General features: G+C 36.2%; 1 protein-coding gene across 1 annotated transcript in view; it reads right to left on the reverse strand.

Annotated features, from left to right (window-relative positions):
* ZNF385D (zinc finger protein 385D) overlaps positions 1-19125 on the reverse strand; it is a 454445-nt gene that overhangs the window by 63630 nt on the left and 371690 nt on the right. Inside the window, exon 5 of the mRNA XM_075705630.1 lies at positions 999-1161. Within this exon, the coding sequence (XP_075561745.1) occupies positions 999-1161 (163 nt within the window). The remainder of the gene's footprint in view (positions 1-998; positions 1162-19125) is intronic.

A 19125-nucleotide genomic window follows, 5' to 3' on the forward strand; every position in this document is an offset into this window, starting at 1 on the left:
GGAAAGTACTACACGTCTGCAAGGTACTTTTTTGTTATACTGTAATTGGTTAGTGCACATCTATTTACAATGCTAAACTTACTGCATCAGAAGTGGCTCCAAATGAGCAGTTTTCAGCACCAGTAGAAAGATCTCTGTTGTTTCACAGCTTTGGCTTTTTTGCAGAGACTGTTTTTGGCTTGTTTGGGGAAGGGGGCTTGATTATGACTAAACACGCAAACCGTAGCCCTTCATACACAGGAGCACTCATACCTTGTGAGATACTAGACTACCCTTCAGTGAACTTACAACCTTCCTTCGAAATTTCCAGTACAATAGCCACATACTTAAAACATGAGCTTAATCAAATCCTGTTGACTTTACCAAATACTCACATAGATTTTATTTGCAAAGGAGTACCTTTTACCCACACAATAATTTAAAGGATATTATTTCAGTCTGAAGACTCATTTAAGTAGAATAATTGGCATCAACAGCACTTACCTGATTGTGTGGAATAGAGGTTATACAGCTATTTTCCAGCTGAAAACCATGCAATAGCCATTTAAAAAAAAAAATGCAATGTTTGAAATTTATGAAAATTAGGTTTTTACTAAAAATGCTATTGGAAGAGGCTTCTAGACACAAGTAGTGCAATTTGCTACTTTGTTTGTGGTTAGAAGAAATGTACCATATGTAATAGTTTATAGAGAGATACTGCATACAGACTAGAAGGTTTAGATCAGTTGATATGTAATAGTTTAGCCACTATACAAATTAATCAAGTCATGAGTATTGCATTCTGTCCTAAAAGAATGACAAGCCTCTTTTCACTAAGAGAAATCGGTTACATGACTATCATACTCTCACCAGCCTATTGAAAGGACTGAAAGAAATCAATATCAGACAGAAAGATGGATCGAGCATGAATCAATGTGGCAAGCACATAACCAAACAGACATGGAATTAAACAAGAAAAAAACCAAAACAAACAAAACCAACAAAGATTGTCGCTTAACCTGTTTTGTCAGAGCTGGTATTGATGGTATTGGTAGTGATGGAAGTGAAGGTAGTCTTTGCGCTGTCCTTGGTAGTAACAGATTTCTGCTTATTTTTCATGGCTTCCAGTGCTTTGAGCTTCTTGGCATGTTTAGTGCCTTTGTAGTGGGCCGCAGCCTGGCTCTACAAAGGAGAACAAAATGAACCATGCAATCAGGCTCATTTCTAAACTGGCATTCTCTGTATTAGTACAAATACAGACTACCTTTCAATAATGGGTACCATTCACATTATCCAAGTAGTGACCAAACAAAAAATTATATTTAGAATGATGCTTGGAAAACAATGGACAAAATACTCAAGCAACCCCAATTCGATAAATACAGTATATTACTGTATAACAGTATATTACTTTCAGACCAAAATAAGGTTATTTTAGTCTACCATACTACCATTAGTTTTTCTCTCAAGACTTTTTTTGCTTTTGCATTAAAAAAAAAAAATTCTCAGGCAACGGGGAGAAATGCACTCTCCTCCCAGTAGCTTTGCACTTTTCCAGTTTCTATTTCAAACTAGAGATTTTGTCAAAGCTTCCTTCAAAGAACAGTTTACTTTTAACAGTGGTATCAGGAACTTCTCAGCAAAGACTGACAGTAAAAAACCAAACCAAAACACCCCCAAACCAAAACCAAAGCCCAATCCAAAGAAAGCAAAACATAAAACACTCTCTTCAAAGCCCATCACCAAAGATTTAACTAAATGTGAGGCAGACATGCAATTAGCTGGCTTGCTTAGGAAAAAAAAAAGATTACTTTTGTCCACCTCCTACAAAAGGCAGTGTTTGAAATTCAAAGCCAGGAGCATCCTTTCAAAGGAGAAAGCTCACACAAATCCTGTCACAGTCCCAAATATATTTTGGCTACTTGATATTGTTAAGCTAAAATGGATTTGTATGTGCACTGCTCTTAAGATTTATGTATTACACTGAAAGTATCTTTATTATTTTAAGAGATAACACTAACTTTTCTTCATTTATTTTATGTTGCAAATATATTTTAAGAATCGTATTTGAAGTATAAGATTAAACCTTATACAAAAAACCCACTGGAGTTAGTATGAATATTCAGATTTTATTTCTTCTCTAATTATTTAAACTCTTACAAGAAAGATAGTCTTCCAGTTAATAAGTTAACAACCCAAAAAATTGCTTATATTTTTATTGCTGAACTTCAAACTTTATTGAAAGCAACTCCTTTCTTACTTGAAAGAGAAATTATTAAGACTCTAGAAAAATAGTCAAAATTTAGCTACTACAGAATTGAACAAATGAAAAGCAACTATGCCGGGTCAGCCCAAGGACCCACAAAGGTCACTATTTTTTTTCTGGCATGAAACAATAGTAGATACTTAGAACATAAAAGAAAGGTAAATGCTCTCTACTGTGGAATCAGAAGAAGAAAAAAAACACATATGTAATTTAGTGGCTACAAACTCAAAGGATCAAAGGGATAAAATGACACAGTCACTCAACTCACTAAGCCACTCATGCAGGTAAGAATCCTGCAATATCTGGCACCTGTTAGTCATTAGACCTTCATTTAATGTTATTTAATGTGCTGAATTTTGGGGAGAGAGGAAGTTCTAGCGAATATCACAATAAGAGTGTATATTAATTAACCTTGAGATTTGTGACTTTCAGCTTTCATGAAAAGTCATGACTCTTTCCAGATGCCTGATATTTGTGAAGCTCAAGGTGAGTAGGAAAGAAGTAAGAGACCTTGTCTAAACCGATACACACATGTATGCGTATGTGTATACATGCATAGATATACACACATGCATACACTCTTGTTGTATATTGAGATGCATCATTCAGTTTGGTTGAAAAGCCAGTTTCTCTACACCTAAAATAATGTAAATGTTGTATTAGGTACCCTTATTGAAAGAACACTGGACAGTGAAGTTATTAATTAGAAACAACTTGAACAGAAACAGCACAATCATGCACCTTTTACAATTCCCAACACATAACATTGAGACATACTGTAAGCCAAATACAAACAGTCAAGAGATGTTAATTATTGTTAAACTGAAGGACCAGTGTTAAGTTACAATGATGTATTAAAAAATGACATTATACAGTACATCGTCGTGTTGCTATAATGTCAATTATTTTTACAGTTTCTAGTCAAATTTAATTCAGTCAGCTCCAGATTCTGCCTGCACTTGTTTTCCCTAACTAATAGTGTCACTCTTCAAACATCAGAAAGGCAGTCAGAACATGGTCCTTAATACTGAATTACGAACGTTGATACTAGTTTGATACACAGCTCAACTTTCTTCACAGAATTGTTGGCGGAGCACCCCAGGTTTACGTCTCCTGCATCCATAGTTCTCTTCCCTCCAAATTCTCACAGCTACAGCTCCACAAACCTCAACTCAACCAGAGTGTTGGATGCATAACGAATATACAATGAGGCCCTATGCAGAAATTGGTGACCTTTTCAGTGTTCTGAAATATATGAATGAATTTGCTCCAAAGTAGAAACACATTGCTCAAATTTACAAGTACGATGGCTGCTAAGCAGAGTTGTCCATTACTCACTTCCCACAGAGCACTGCCAGTTTACCCAGCCTCTGCTTAAAGAAGATTTTTATGCCTTTTTTATTTCAAAGTTTAAATCTCCACCCTCTGTGGGCACATGAAGCCATCTGAGCTTGTTTCAATATAACTGTAGCTGGCACGTTAATGGTAGTTCTATTGCTCCTAAGCATTTAACGAGCTCCAAATTAGCTTACGCTGAACTTTTACAACTGAACTGGAACTCTAAAAAAAGTTTGTCATTATTTTTCCTTGCAAGAGTAAGATGGAGGAAATGGAAAAATATCCATAAATATCTTTTTCAGCACAGCAACATAAGATATGGTACCTCACTGAATCATTTCCTGCAGCTGTAAGAGAAATAAAATAATCCTCACCGCTTAAATGGCGTTTACTTGTAGCTTATAAAACTCATTACTTAAATGGTATTTACTAGTAGGTTAAATACAAAAATAAGATAGATCATAAAATGCAATTATTCCCAACTTTCATGCAGAATTAAGAAACACTGAGAGAGAGCAGAAGAGTGAAAGACAAGTTAGTCCTACTTTTTGGTGCCAACCATGATGTTTAACTGAATGAAGAGACTGTACCCCTTCAAAAAGGTGACAAGGGGTCTCCTTCTGGAACACTTCAGGGCTCAACAGTTGCAAAAAGCAAGAAGATAATATATACATGTTTGTATATTACTTTACCAAGTTGTGCTAGTTGTGCTCAGACTAGTTATGAGCAGAGGTTACAGGTGAAACCCTACAGCTGCAGAAGCTGATGGGAATCAAGGGAGGATTTCCCTTTCCATGCTTTGTAAAAGGGTACTGACTTTTATAATTGCTCATGTTGATGGAAGCCAGTCCCCTTTGAGAAAAAACTGTTTGATCTAAAATCAGATGTTCTCTCCAATAAAAGAGATTCAGGACAATCCTAAAGGAAAAATTCCCTATTACTAAGGAACACTTTGTAATCATAGTCAATCAGCTATCCTAAAAACCCTCTAATATTAAATTCTGTTTCTTTTTATGATTACAGAAGAACACATTAGAAGAATACTAAGAGAAAGACCTTACTTTCTTCTTTCATCATAGTTCCCAAGTTTGCTTCTCACATCATAGTTTCCATGTTTTATACATAGAATTAACCCTAGCACCGTGAAGACAAGCCACTGCCAGCTAACGTGTGACCTAGTCAGTGATGAAGCATGAGAAATACGTCAAATATTGCTGGTGCAACTTTACACTGAACTTTAAGAATCTATATATTTGCTTGAAAAAGATGTCTAACAAGAAAGTAAAAGGTAGATTATTTCTTTGTATCTGAAGTTGAAAACTCAAGGATCCTTAACTAAATTTTGAGGGCTCTGATCCTGCAAATACATGTAGACAAACTTTGGTCTATGAGAATTACTTCAAGGAAATGGCTAGATGTCTAAATATTAAATCACTTTTCAAGGTTACTTGTAATGAAGTCCTGCCTAGTTGAGCAGTGTAAGTCAGTTTAAGCATCTCTTTTGCAAAACAAAATTTCCTCCGTTTCCATGTACATATCTTGAATTATTAGGGATCTTTCTAATCCTTACATTTTGTAACCTTCTTGAATTGTTAGAATATAAAAAAATGTATTTGTCTACATGAACATTTAGTGTGTATATATACACATTATAAACACACAGACATACACATACAATAAAAGAATAAAAAATTCTATATGCAGGTGTGAGCAGTTAGAAATAACAGTGTCAAAACTCAGTTGTATTTTCTTTGCTTAAGCGCAATATTGTACCACAATTACCATAAGGACATCATATTACCAAGCAAACTGCAATGTGTAAAATACAATGAGAAAGATGAAATATTTTAAACAATCCCGACAGTATTCTCTTACAATTACAGCCATCATATCTACATGGAAGTCTTCCAAATGAGTTTGTCTGCCTGACTAATGTACTTCAGTGAATCATATGTCTTCTCACTTACCTTCTTTAGGCGTTGGTCCAACAAAAACATTGTGCTTAATTCTGTGCATTGAGACAAAAAGGGGTCTCCTCCTATTCTCAGAGAGTTTTCAACTTAGCAGCACTGCATCTGCTATCCTTTTCATACCCCTCTTGGTCCTTCTCATATCACCAATCTTCTTACAGATTGTTTTCCTGCCTCAGTCATTCCTTCTAGGCAATACCTTCATAATGAAAGCCAGCTCAAAGAAAAGAATATTTAAGAAGTGTAGTGAATATGTTCTACTGATTCCTCCTCGCAAAAATTCAATCCAATTACCCTGTATTATGTCTTTCTCATTTCAAAATACGTTTGGAAAGATGTCCATTGTGGAGAGTGCTCTGCTCCATGTTGTCATCTGGCCAAATAGTAGCAAGGCTGCAGTCTGTCTGCACCCTTACAAAGCCCCAAACAAGGGCTGAGAGTGCTGAAAAGTCCTTTTAGTCTATGTCAGCTTTCAGTAGTTCATGTCATGTCTTTGTTTTTACCAACTACTGGATTCTACCATCACCTCCACTGTTATTCCCAGTACAATAGTAGCAATTTTGGCTAATACATCAGCAACTGATGTCAGGATCCTCCAGAGTAAAAAGCTCTGAAACCAAAAAATCAGTTTCCTGGTTCAAACTAATACTGTCAGTGAGCTGGGCACACATGAAAAGCAGTAACACACAACTGCATAAGCCAAGAGGGCTTCTGTCCTTTGGTGAAGTCAGGGAAATTGTTTATGAGATGCCCATGCTACACGCTGCCTTAATCTCCAAGTACAGAATATTTTCTTAAAGTTGGGCTGTCGATAAGTACTTCAAATATAACTTTACATCTGTTCTAAGCATACAAGAAAGTGATAAAAATCAAAAGACCTTCTTATTTTTGGGAAAAGTATTGTATTTTTTTCTAACGACTCCAAAGTTGCCAGTCTAGACTGACCAGCCCGTCCAGTCAGTGATGATGGCACTGAGCTCAGGGACAGGTGCAGTACGCAGCCGAGACATCTATATACTACCAGGTATGTGCTATTTACATAACCTGAGGTCATCTTATGGAACTTCTTCAGTAGGTAAATGGAAGAAGTTTACAGAGAGAAAGTCTAACAGCCTTAAGATGCCAACAGTTGGTTCTGCCTAGGGCAGGGCTTTTACTGTGAGCCACACCTGATAACACGAGAAGAGGATTGTACAGTCTTTTGCACTGAGATGTATTTACCCTATTTAGTAGGTAAGCTTTTATTTCAAAAATAATTTCTTACAAGGCCTACTGCTTTGTTGCCCAGGGCATACATGCAGGAAATGCAGGACTACTCACAAGTCCTATGCTTACTTTCTAGAAAACAGAGGAACTCCATGGACTTCAGCAGAGCTTCAAAGACTCACAGTACAAGAGACAAACAAGTTAAGTACCTGTGCAAGCCTTTGCAGAGTAAGAGATTAAGTGAAGACATATAATGTAATTTTTAAAGGTGATGTCAACACGATGACATGTTTCATATTGAACAAGAAGAGTATCCTGATTTCTACCTGATATATACAAACTCAATCTGCAGTCAATTATAGTGCAAATAAATATTGCCTGTCGTCATTTCTTCCTTCTGCTAAGCTTACCTTTATCTTCTGAATTGTGTCATTTCAATTGTTTGTGCACTCTATCATCAATACCAGTCTGTAATACAGAGCCAGAGATCTAATTACATTATGGACTCAGATATAACTGTGGTATAAAACGCAAAGGACGTGTGTAGTATGACTTCTTTCAGATATGCTCCAAGAAGGCTTTTGCCCCCTAAACTACGACTGATCAATTTGCCCCTTTCCCTAGAGCCAAATATACAATAACAGAGCAAGTACTAAAAAAAGCCTTTCTGTAGAAAAGAAAACGTTTCTCCATTATTATGGCAGAATAAAATAAAAGTCCCAGCATGTTAATTCCCAGGTATTTAATTTTCTCTTTCCACAGAAAGAAAAACTTTCTGTTCCCTCTTCTCCTTCATAAAGCATTTATTCAGTACACTCATGAATGTACCCTGAGACTCCAGGATCAGAGCAAATGGGTGCTTTCTGAGCTCGCTAGCTCCTTTGCATTAACAAAGCTGCTCCAGCCCACTCCCTGTGCTTGGGCTCCTTCCAGAGCCGTTTATACAATGGTGAGAGACTACACCTGGTAAGAGTCTGCACCACCTTGTGAGAGATTGGCATCGACCCCATTCTTACGGTAAAATCATCCATCCTATAGAAAAATCAAATATTTTCATTATGGAAAGGAAAAGCTATTTTATCCCGGTCAGATGCAGAAGGTCAACATTTCCTACTTCATATCGCTTGCCCTGTAACACAGTATCTTTCTGACCATGCATCTGCTTGTACTGCAGGCTGCCACTGAGTATGGCATTACCTGAAACTATCTAAGCAAGATACAAAAAACTGCCCAGATATAACACACTTCACACTGCATTCCAAGCAGACACACACAGCGTCAAAATATGCATACTGAAGGGAAGATAGCTCAAGTAATCAATCTCTTCCCATACCTGGCATTTTTCTTTTAATGACACCAGTGTTTCATGCAGCACAACCAAAGTTCACTGCATGTTGAAATTCAATAACCAGCCTATTTGCTTTACCATCTATTTTATCCTTTTTATTGTTAAGGCAGATCAGTTTTAAACTCATTTTGACAAGGTTATCAAGTTCTGGTCTCTGGAATTTTTTGCATACTGACTTCCATAGTAATAATGGTTGCTTTTTGGGGAGCTGTTTTGATGGGGAGATGAAACATGCTCTTTTGAAAACTAGTATAATAAATGAAATTAACATTTAATCTCATCTTTACTGTATTAATTGGCAACATAATTTATTTTCCCCATGGTAAACCTTATTGTAGTTTTAAGAGAATATTAAACTCATTTGGTTTTTTTTATTCAGATTAAGCAAATGATTAATCTCAGATTAATCTTAGAATGAGACAGAAGAAGGTTAATCTATACAGAGTGCTATGTGCTACTCATATGATAAAATAAACAATTTATTTATTCAGCTTAGTAAATATAACATATATGCTTCCAGTTTTAAATTTGGAACTTACATATTTGGAACTGAGAACTTGAGCAAACGATATATGCCATTATAATATTGTAGAAATGAACCCCAGCTTCCCACCACTAGCAGTAGACACACCCACACATCTTTTATTCATTGTGTTAATTAACACCTTTTGAATAATATGTCAATAATGGCAATCCTAGAAGTGGAACCTGACATACAATCTATCTATGAAACAAGAAAGTAAACAAGCTCACCATGATACAATATGGTTGTGATTTACTTAATAATGAGTCTAACAACATAAATGTAATTCAATGTTCAGGTTATATACAAACCATGTTTACTTAAAAATAACAGATGCTTTTGCATTTAAAATAACTGCTTTAAAGACAGTAATTTTCTGAACAGTGTTGAAAAGTTCAGAGTCTTTTCTGATGTCATCTGAAAAATAACAGTGGTGATTATGTAGCCAACACCTTTCTGAATCTCAGTTTGTCACAGTTCACAACAGCTAATGGGAGTCAAGAGGGTACATGTACACTTACCTGCCCAGAGCCTCAGTTCATTTAGAAACTTTACACTGACTGAGCATAAACCACTTGATTCCCTCTGCACCCAGCTGGTGAACTGATAACTAAAGAAAGTTAAGTGAGTGGGTTTAGCGTAGCTCATCTGAGTGTTTTCACCTGGTTTTTGTTGCCAAGGAAACCATATTTGTCTGTTTACATTCGTAATAGCAATCTCATTGAATTCTGAGTTTCAGGTTTTTTTGACTGAAACAAAGCATCAGGGAAGAATAGTGGCAAGCTAGACAAAGATATTACAAGAAATTCTACAGAAAACAGGAAAAGCTTAAAAAGTGCATATGCAAATTCCTATTAATTTGTACCATTTGAACTTTATATTTGAAATTACAAACAAGTTAATACAACTTGTATTTACAAAACCACAAAAGAGTGTATATGGAGATATTTTCAAAGTGCTCTCAAGTACAGTCGTAACACTTTTTTTTTGGAATTACTATTTTTAATACTATAGTTATTAGAAATTTTCCAAATTTCAAGTTTGTATTCAGAAAAATGTTTATTCAACTTAATTATTCTCATGCTCAAATATACAGTTACACAAATTTTTCATTCCAGATTTTCAATTTATATTTCAATAGTTATTTTAATATAAATCTTTCCTGTGTCCTTTAGATCAGCTCCTACCCATAAAATTCAAAACCCACAAATAAGAAACATAACTGCTCAAACTTCCTGATTCCAGCTCTGTTTTATGTGGACTGGGCAGTAGCTAGGTGCTTCCCAGGTTAAATCTCCAGCCTTCTTGTAGAAGGCTGTAAGTATATGTAAAATATTATGTGAACTTTTGCACTGTGAAAAGTTTTCACAGCTGCACAAAGATTGATAATCTAAGGCTAGGACTAAGATGGAAGAGTTTACAGATTCTTTCATTCTCCTCATAGTCCAAGAGGATTCCAAGCCTTCCAGGTGCAGAAACATCCATGAAAAGGCAATGTGTTTCCTTGGAATAAAAGAACTCTCAGCCCACTATTTCCTGGCTCATTTAGACAAAATTTGTACCTCTAAAAGAGTCCTATGCCAGGTTTGCTTAAAAAGCCTACTGTAGGTTTATCCACAGGACTTCTCTTTTTTGCAGGAAATACATGTTTCATGAAAAAGAGAGAGGAAGAAACAAAGTAAAATGAATAAATGCTACTTCCTACTTTAAAAAAAAAGCAAATTTGTTTTATATAAGGATTTAATATTAATAGAAAATAAATGCCTAAGTGGTGACAAAAACTAGTGGCATAGCATGGAAGCAAATTTGCATTAAAAACTAGTTTCATCTAAACAATTAGCCAAGAAGAAAATATTTTGAGAAAAACAATCAAAATGTCCAGAAGGAACAAAGGTTTATGAGGCATAGGAAAACCTGAAGATCAGTCAGTCTACAATACTTATTATATTTATTCCTTTACATAATTTTGTTCCTTTCGCCTTGCTTTCAATCATTCTTGGGTGACTCTGTGAACAAATTCAGAACCTCAATGAAGTCCACAAGATGCCGTGTATACCTACAAGGTTTGCCAGCACACAAGTTCTACCAACTATTGCAGGGTCAGAGGCTTAGTACTTTGAATAGCCTCCTTTAGATACACATAGTGCACACAGACCTACTTGCAATGCAAGTTAGTTATAAAATCAATTGCTTCTTCTTAAAGTAATACATATATGTGGATAGATTAAGTTCTTCCAAAAATTGTGCAGACTGAAAAATGGGGTTTATTTACTAACACAAGTAGGTTGTTGTACTACCATCAATAGAGAACAGACAACAATATCTTCCACTACAAAGCTGACAGGTGAGCGTCTTTCACTCCTTTAAGCTGTTAGATTCTATGTAAGAAGCCATGGTTAGGGATCTAAAGTAGTACACAAAACTTAATGAGAATGTTACATTACTTACTGTTTACACTGCAGTTATATTTTGTCTCCTTCCTGCAAACCTTCATTCCCTGTACCTCGTATTAGACTGAAATCTGAAAATTTATTTTTTTCCATTGACCAAACCCAAATACTTACTGAAGCTACAAGAAACCAGTTGCAATTCTACAAACCTTACTGGATAAGAAGTGCCCCTCTGAAATCAACAGGACATTTTATATACTGAAGTGTTATAGGATCAGTGCCGAAGGGATGCTCTATACTTCAGGTTCAGTCACATTGGCTTTTACGTTTCTCATCTCCTTTAGTGAAGCACAGGTTATCAGGTTCAAATCTGGAACAGCTATATGAAATTGTATGGTGTGTAATATAAAAATGGTCAAACTAGACAGCTATAAGAGCCCTTTCTGATTTTAAAATCTAATACATCATTTCATGTTTTAGATTTGTTTGGGCAGAGATTATTGAAAGAGTGAAATTTCTAAATGGTACAGAAATTTAATGCTGAGACTCCAAACTCTTTGGAGCAGGCAAATCCCTTCATACCTATTCACAATATTTATTAACACATTTACACTTATTTATTGCTCTTTATTATTTTTATGCTGTTTTTCCTTTTGTTATTGCTCAGTGCTGATTCCTATCAATCTATGGTAACTGTAACTCAAATGAAAGGAAAAAAACCCCAAACTTCTCACATCTCAGAATTAAGAATTACAGAGATCTGATACGCGTAAATTAGTACAATTAAGTCAGTAACATTTAACAATTTTCCATCCATGCCCACCAAATGTTGGAATACTCCTGAAATGATTAAGAAGCACTGTAGTTTAATAACAGAAGGTTAATTTAACTTTGCAGGCACGACCTTAGCACCTGAAGAAATGCTGACTTAGTTCACACAACACTTATGTGAAACAAAAGACTTTTTGTTTCCTTTTTATAAAATTTTAGCCATGGACACTTGATGACATCACTAATCAAGAAGGGATTATACTATCAGAACTAATGAGGTATTAAAATACCTCAAAGAATAATGAAAAATATTCACGATTCCTCTTTCTTCTATCCTTTAAAAATAATTCATTTAACAGTTGCCATTTCCACAAGCAGATGTATAGAAGTATACTGTTCTTAAACAACAGACTGAAGCCTCTTTTGATGTTTTGTATTGAGATGCGAGTTCAGAACAAAGCACTCATCTCTAGACTTCTGAAGAAAATGTCAGGGGATAAACATGGCAAGTTTGCACACAGCATTCATGGTAAAAAGGATCTCCTGAAAAAGTCTGCACATGGGACATGCAAATAATGGCAGCACAGTAATACCAAGCAGAGCTAAGGAAAAGGCTAACATGTCTATCCTGGTGCCTACAAAATTACTTCTGGAACACTGATTTCTGTAAAAAGTTGTAGAGATTTCTAAATCCTCTTTGAATAAAATTAAAATAAGAATCTTTAACTTCACCTCCAATGATGAACTGAAATTGTGAAAAGCTCTCCGTTTACATCCACAACATCTCACTGCTGTGATAATTCTCAGTATGCCTCAGTATGCTTTGCAGCACCCCAAACTTACATGATGGAGGACATCCTACCAAAAACTTCTAGCTAAATGAAGACAAGAACTCTCACTAAGGAAGTCTCCAAGCAGGTTTCTAAGCTGGTGGTGTACATTTGGGCTGTATGGACGGTTTGACCCTGATTTGGGCACAATGAGCTTCACGATGCTTTCTGGAGTTCAACCATCACTAAGTACAGCGATATGGGACAGCTATGCTTTTTATGTTCATATCCTTATGACTTTTAAAACTGAATCCTAAAAAATTTTCTTTAATATATTATGCTTAACACTACTATTAAATTGCATAAACCAGGAAGTGTTTTTTCCCTTGGGTATGTATTAACAATTTACGTTTTACAGACAAGTGCACAAATATGATTAGCTTTTGCAAATTGCTCCTTATTCTGTTACTGGTAAGTAATTTTTATATTATTGCAGTGTAAACAGATGCTATTTTCCACTACATATTCAGCAGTAATGAGCTAATTCAATGTGTTAAAAACAACAAAAGATCTTCAAGAATGAGCTATTTGCTTCAACAGTCCAAGCTCCATTGAAATCTATGTTGAATTCACCCATGATAGGAAGTTAGCAAATTACTCTAGAAGCCCTGTTGCAAAGAAGAACTTTCTTTAGTTCATTTATTCAAATCCTGAATGTGTTCTGCTACCTTCCTAACATGCATACTATTGATCAAGTTCTTGCATATTGATTTGGAAGTTATTTTTTGAGCGTAGCTAATATACTTCATTACTTTTCTCATAAAGAAATGACATTTTGGCAGGAACTTTACAACTGTTTCAATATTCACCCCTATGAATTCATTATACACCAAAATCTAGAAACAATGAACCATGCTGTTTTCATTGCCCTTTGGAAATTGCAAGGACCTCCTTGCTGAGAGGGGAAAAAAAAAAAAAAAAGATAGCAAGCATGTTAAGTTTAGATTGTGTGGGTGAAATCCTGGCACCACTTAAGTCAACAGAAATGTTGACATTTATTTCACCCTGGGCTGGCAATTGAAAGCAAGTGTGATGCTCCACCTGGACCCAGTGGAAAGAATTTAAAGATGGATGGACAGCCTTTGACTGAGCCAACAAAACAAAATGTACAGCATTACAGAAACACATCAGTGGAGCAAAAAAAGCCTTGCTTTCACCACAAAAATGTGTTATATGCAACTTGCAATATGCTACTTGTCTGCCCTCACCATAGTATTTGTTTGGGTAAATCTACATCATCTTGGTTGGTGCTATGTACTCATACTCAGCTGCTACTGGTATGTCATACATACATACACTCTACAAAATACTGACAAAATGAAAATTGAGAACATCCAGAACAATTTCACTCAAATGGAAATGACTTGCTTTGTTTCTCTGCTCTTTCTTTACTAGTTTCTACTTAACACTGCTAGAGACAACCATACCATTTGAGTGATCTGCACAGGAATATTTTCCTGTTTCTTTTATATTACACCAACAGAGTGGGGGGGGGTGTGTGTGTGTGTATACACACATATATATGTGGCTACACACACATCACAGGCAACCTGCCATCTCACCAGAAATATTATATTAGATGGAAAGGTTTCCAGTGTTGAGTACACTTGATATATACATCCAGTAGACATCCAGCTATAAAGCTAACAAAGACTCTTGCATTTTTGTCAGAGAGATATAATCCATTGTCCTCCTTTTTTTACTGGGTTGCAAATAATCTGTGCAGCAGTTTATGGACAGATATAAAGCCACAGCATATATCAGAAACACTACATAATGATATCTAGGGAATAAAACATCAGAAGAAGGCAGATAACCCTTAGAACTCTCAGTCTTGACTCAATCTGTGTGACTATCTTTCCATTTTAGAGTAATTTCCTATTTTTGATCCCAGAGCCAAACTACATTCGAGTCCATCCCATAATAAAAATACAACCAAAATGTAATAAAAATAAATAGAATAACTCAATTTATCTCCCAAATACAGTACTTTACACTATAAACCGTTTCAATAATGGCAGTTATTCCAACATGAATGAACCTCAGACAGACCAAAAAAGCAAGGACCCTACTTAAAAGAACATTAAGGGTGCAAGTTCAAACAATGGGTATGGAAGGGTAATAGCAGACAGCAAACATTTTGATTGTGAAAGCAAGTACTTGCAGGTGTAGGTTGCTATAATCTGTCAAGATTATAATAAATATTGCCAGTGAGTCATGCAAGTCTCCTGAGAAGAACTGTTAAACTCTACCAGGGCATTTTCCTGGCTTTCAGAGTTCATGGTGGCCCTAATGGCTGGAACCATGTCACCCCTGTGCCCGTACATGCCATTCTCCTCAGAGCCTCGTGAAGCTCCCACTCCCAGCTCTGGCTGACGTGCCCCTATGTGCCATATACTCTGCCAGCCAAATCATAAACCGGATAAATGATCACCATTTAATGATGCACACATTACAGCACTGTAGCTGTACCTCAAAGAAGGGGTGAGAGTAGGATCTGAGGTACTATCCGGAGCCCTACTGATGACAATGAACTTTGAGAAGTCACACTCCCCAGACGAGATCCCAAAGGCTGTCGGGACAGATGCACAGCCATATACAGAGGAACAGGACAACTAGGCCAAGCTCAGTACAATTGGCTTTAGCACCCAGAGTCCTACCAAGTACAGACAAGATTTAACTTCTAAGTCTTTCCAATACTTTCTCTTTACAGAGGGTTGAGGCTTTAATCTTTAATTCAGTGCTTCTTCAGTTTCACCTTACAGATACAGTTTCAGCCTCAATGTTTTTGCCCTTCAGTCTCCTAAAAAATACATTTTATTGCATTCCAAATATAAACCAGATACTTACTTCCAACTGAGAGCTTTAAGATGTATTAGCACCTTCAGGCTTACACACAGTAAATCTAACAGGTTTCTTCAGGCAGACAACTGGCCAGGAATATAACTGGGAGCTTTCAGGCTAAACCAAAGGGTTTACCAGCCCAAATATGGTAGGAGGACAAGCAGTTGTCTGTTAACGATGGATTAAATCTATAGCCGAACCGCTTAATCAGTCGAGTGCAAACACGCCTTTCACTCAGCCAAATACATCTACGACTTCTGCAGGTTCAGGAATAGGGGTCTAAAACCCCCGGTGTTGTACAGAAGAGAGCCCCTACCTTCTTTACCTGATCAGACAGACCACATCACAGGCCCTGGTGGTCTTTTGACTGCACAGCTTATTACCACAGAAGCCAGCAACAGAATTTATTCTCTACGTGAATCTTTGCTCCACATGGCTGTACAGCCCCCTCTCCTTCTCCCCATTTAAACCAGTCACATCTCTAAAAAGGGGTGGAGTCCACTACTGTTCATTAAACAAACAGAAATTAAGGATGACCTTATCACACAAAATTGGCAGCTTTAATAAGTAGGCCTGAATATGTGGTTATTTACAGCGCAAGAATTTCAGAAATTTGATGTTAATGATAAGATCATCATCGTGTTGATTTATCTTTTGTGGTGCTGATAAAAAAGAATTATGAGAATTATGCTTTTTCCCAGCCAAAGGGCCTCAAGGGCCAATCCATCACTTATCAGTTTGAAAATGCACTTTTGCACACACCAGAACAGCTTGCAGTGAAATACTAAAGTACCCCACCTTGTCCTAAATGCAATTAATGTTTCTATAAACAGCACACTGAAATGCAATGAACCTCTGTTAGCTCCTCAACTAAGCAAAATCCTGCCTTCTTAGCTACAGTTCAAACCCATCAGTTTGTTATGAATATAACTGCTCAATTAAAATGCATATTTAGTATTGGTGAGACTGCTTTTTATAGAAAAAAGGAGTCATGCCTGCAAAACACACAGATTCTTGTGACTGCAACAACAAACAATTTCAAGACTTGAATTAAAATTCATAGTCCAATTACTGTAAGTGGCTATACCTCCTCACTGTGAATCAATCTCTTGCTACTCTGTTACCTGTTTCATGTCAGGAGCAGCCATAATAAATCACCAAGCTGATTTCATGAGGACATTGGTGGGGGTGGAGGGCAGCACACTGAGGGAAAAAGTAGATAAATATTTTCAGCCTTCATTTTCCTTTCAGGGAATATGGAAATCAGCATCTTTTGGATATAAGTAGATTTTCTGAGAGAGATAACATGTAATCTCTGTTAATTTTAAAAATCCAGATTTAAAGCAGCTACCCATTTAAACTATTCTAGAAGTGCTTCTGTCATTATTCCTTACCGTAAATACCAGAAAAGAGCTAATTGATAGACCTCAGACATCTTAACTTTTATATAGGCTTATGTAGCAAGGAGCTAAAAAAAATACTCAGTAAGGCTGACTTTAGAGAAGATCTGAATCCTAAGTAACCCCAGCTGGAGAATGTCTGGATGACAAACCTCCTCCCAGTTGAAAAACAAGACTTGCACTGGCCAGACTAATGTAGTTCAGGATTCTGACTTCAAGCCTTTCTACTCTCCGGACTTGGACACACCTTCTTTGGGATGACTTCTCCTTTGCTTTCAACCAAATATTTATGATCATTCAGAATAAACAGCTCCTGGATGGCTCTAATTTTTCTCTTACTGTTTACTTTGCCACCTGAAATTTTCCTTTCTCAAATCATCTCTTTTCTGTCACTGTATCCCAAATGTTAATCACGAACTATGACAGACAATGTGGACTGATGTCTGCAACTACACAACCATCACAGCCACAACTGAATATTAATCCTCAAAATGGTTACAAGCAATAGAAAAATCAGTTAATACAAGTCATCAGAGCAAACACCTACTTCTTAGTGCTAACTTTTTGAAAAGATCGATTTGCCCTCGATTCATTTCACTCATTTTTCTGTGGGATTTTGAGAGAGAATAAACCAATTCAGAACTTGCTTTCATAGTTTAGGCAAGATCTTTTTCAACAAGGAATTTTGCTTTTCATCATTAGGCTGCCAGTGCTGGCAGTTCAAAGGCTGTGCAGCACCTGTAAAATTTACACAAAATTCAGCTTCCCGCCACTTGAAACTATACTTCTTTTCCACCTCTAAAGAGCAAACATGGTCACACACACCAGTGAAAACTCTGCATTGTTTTTCTCTCATGATGTGAGTCCAAGAAATCATCTTTCTGATCTTATTAGCCTAGACAATGTTGTAACAAACTTCCCTCAAGTGTGAAATGCACATCTTCCACTCCATAGGAATTCCTCTTCCTTTACAATTCCTTCTGTTAGCGCAGAACATGCATAATAAAAAAGTAGATCCTTCCTGGAAGGATGACAGAACTTGTGCCTTGGGTTGAAACATGTCTTAACTACTGAATCCCTGCTTGGGCAAATGCAATTAACCCTACAAGAGAGAAATGACTAGCGGTGACCATTAATACATTTTTAGTGCATTTTATTAAAAATTCTTCCATCCTGTGACTACATGATGTACATTTTCTTAGCTCTTCTGTGAAGGAAGTTTCATTCTTACAGGTTTTTCAAGCACTAAAGAGATACAAATTAGTAATGTAAAATAATTTTAGAAAAAAGATTCTTAGCCACTGGGAATTATATAGAATAAAATACTGTTAAATGCAGTAAAAATCTTCATTCCTCCAGTGTCAAAGGTGTTAATTATTTCCATGTACTCCATGTTTTCTGACATCTTCAGACACTGTAACATTATTGCTGCTTCTCAGAATGTGTTTACCTTAGAAATTGACTTTATCCTAATGGTTCATCACTACTAAGATTCTGGTATGAAAATCATGTTAGACAATAAATTGACAAGCAATGACAGGTACCTTGTGGTAGGCTATTTGACTAGAATTGTATTAGTGAAGAACCAAATATCTGTATTCAATAACAGAAGAAAATTTTCTGTTACGTCATGACAATAATAAGTGGTGAGAGTCTTTGGAAAGGTAATGCAGATTGATGTACCCTGTAAAATAAAAATTATGCAATATAGTCACATTAATTACTAAACCATAAAAATAAACAGGTTGTCACTTTGGAAGAACAACTTCTATACAAGTGATGAAATCCTGTATTTAGCAAACAAGGTATTCAAGCAGACAGAGCATAAGGAGTGAATCTGAGTGAGTGATTATTTGATTTGCAATTTAGTGCTTTTATCATCAATTTAAAAAGAAACAAAACAAAGCATCTGAGCGAATATCCCATAGTTTTAAAATTACTATATGTATCATTGGCCTATTAAATTATGACATTTGGACATGTTTTGTATTGCTGTGCAGACTGAGGTGAGAGATAATAATGCTGAAGTGTCTGCTTCTAATGAAAACATAACACCTTCTATTTGGTGGCATGGCTCACTGCAAAAAAGCAATATATCACTGTCCTCAAAATGGCCAACAGGAATAGGAAAATGAGCTACTGCTAATTAAACCTTTTATGTAAAAACATGATTGCTAATCAAATCTTTATTACCCCATACTCTCACATTCTACTTTCTTCTTCATTTACACTTCATCCTGTAGCCCTTGAAGTATCAGAT

Source organism: Pelecanus crispus, chromosome 2 (assembly GCF_030463565.1).
Source record: "Pelecanus crispus isolate bPelCri1 chromosome 2, bPelCri1.pri, whole genome shotgun sequence".
NCBI lineage: Eukaryota > Metazoa > Chordata > Aves > Pelecaniformes > Pelecanidae > Pelecanus > Pelecanus crispus.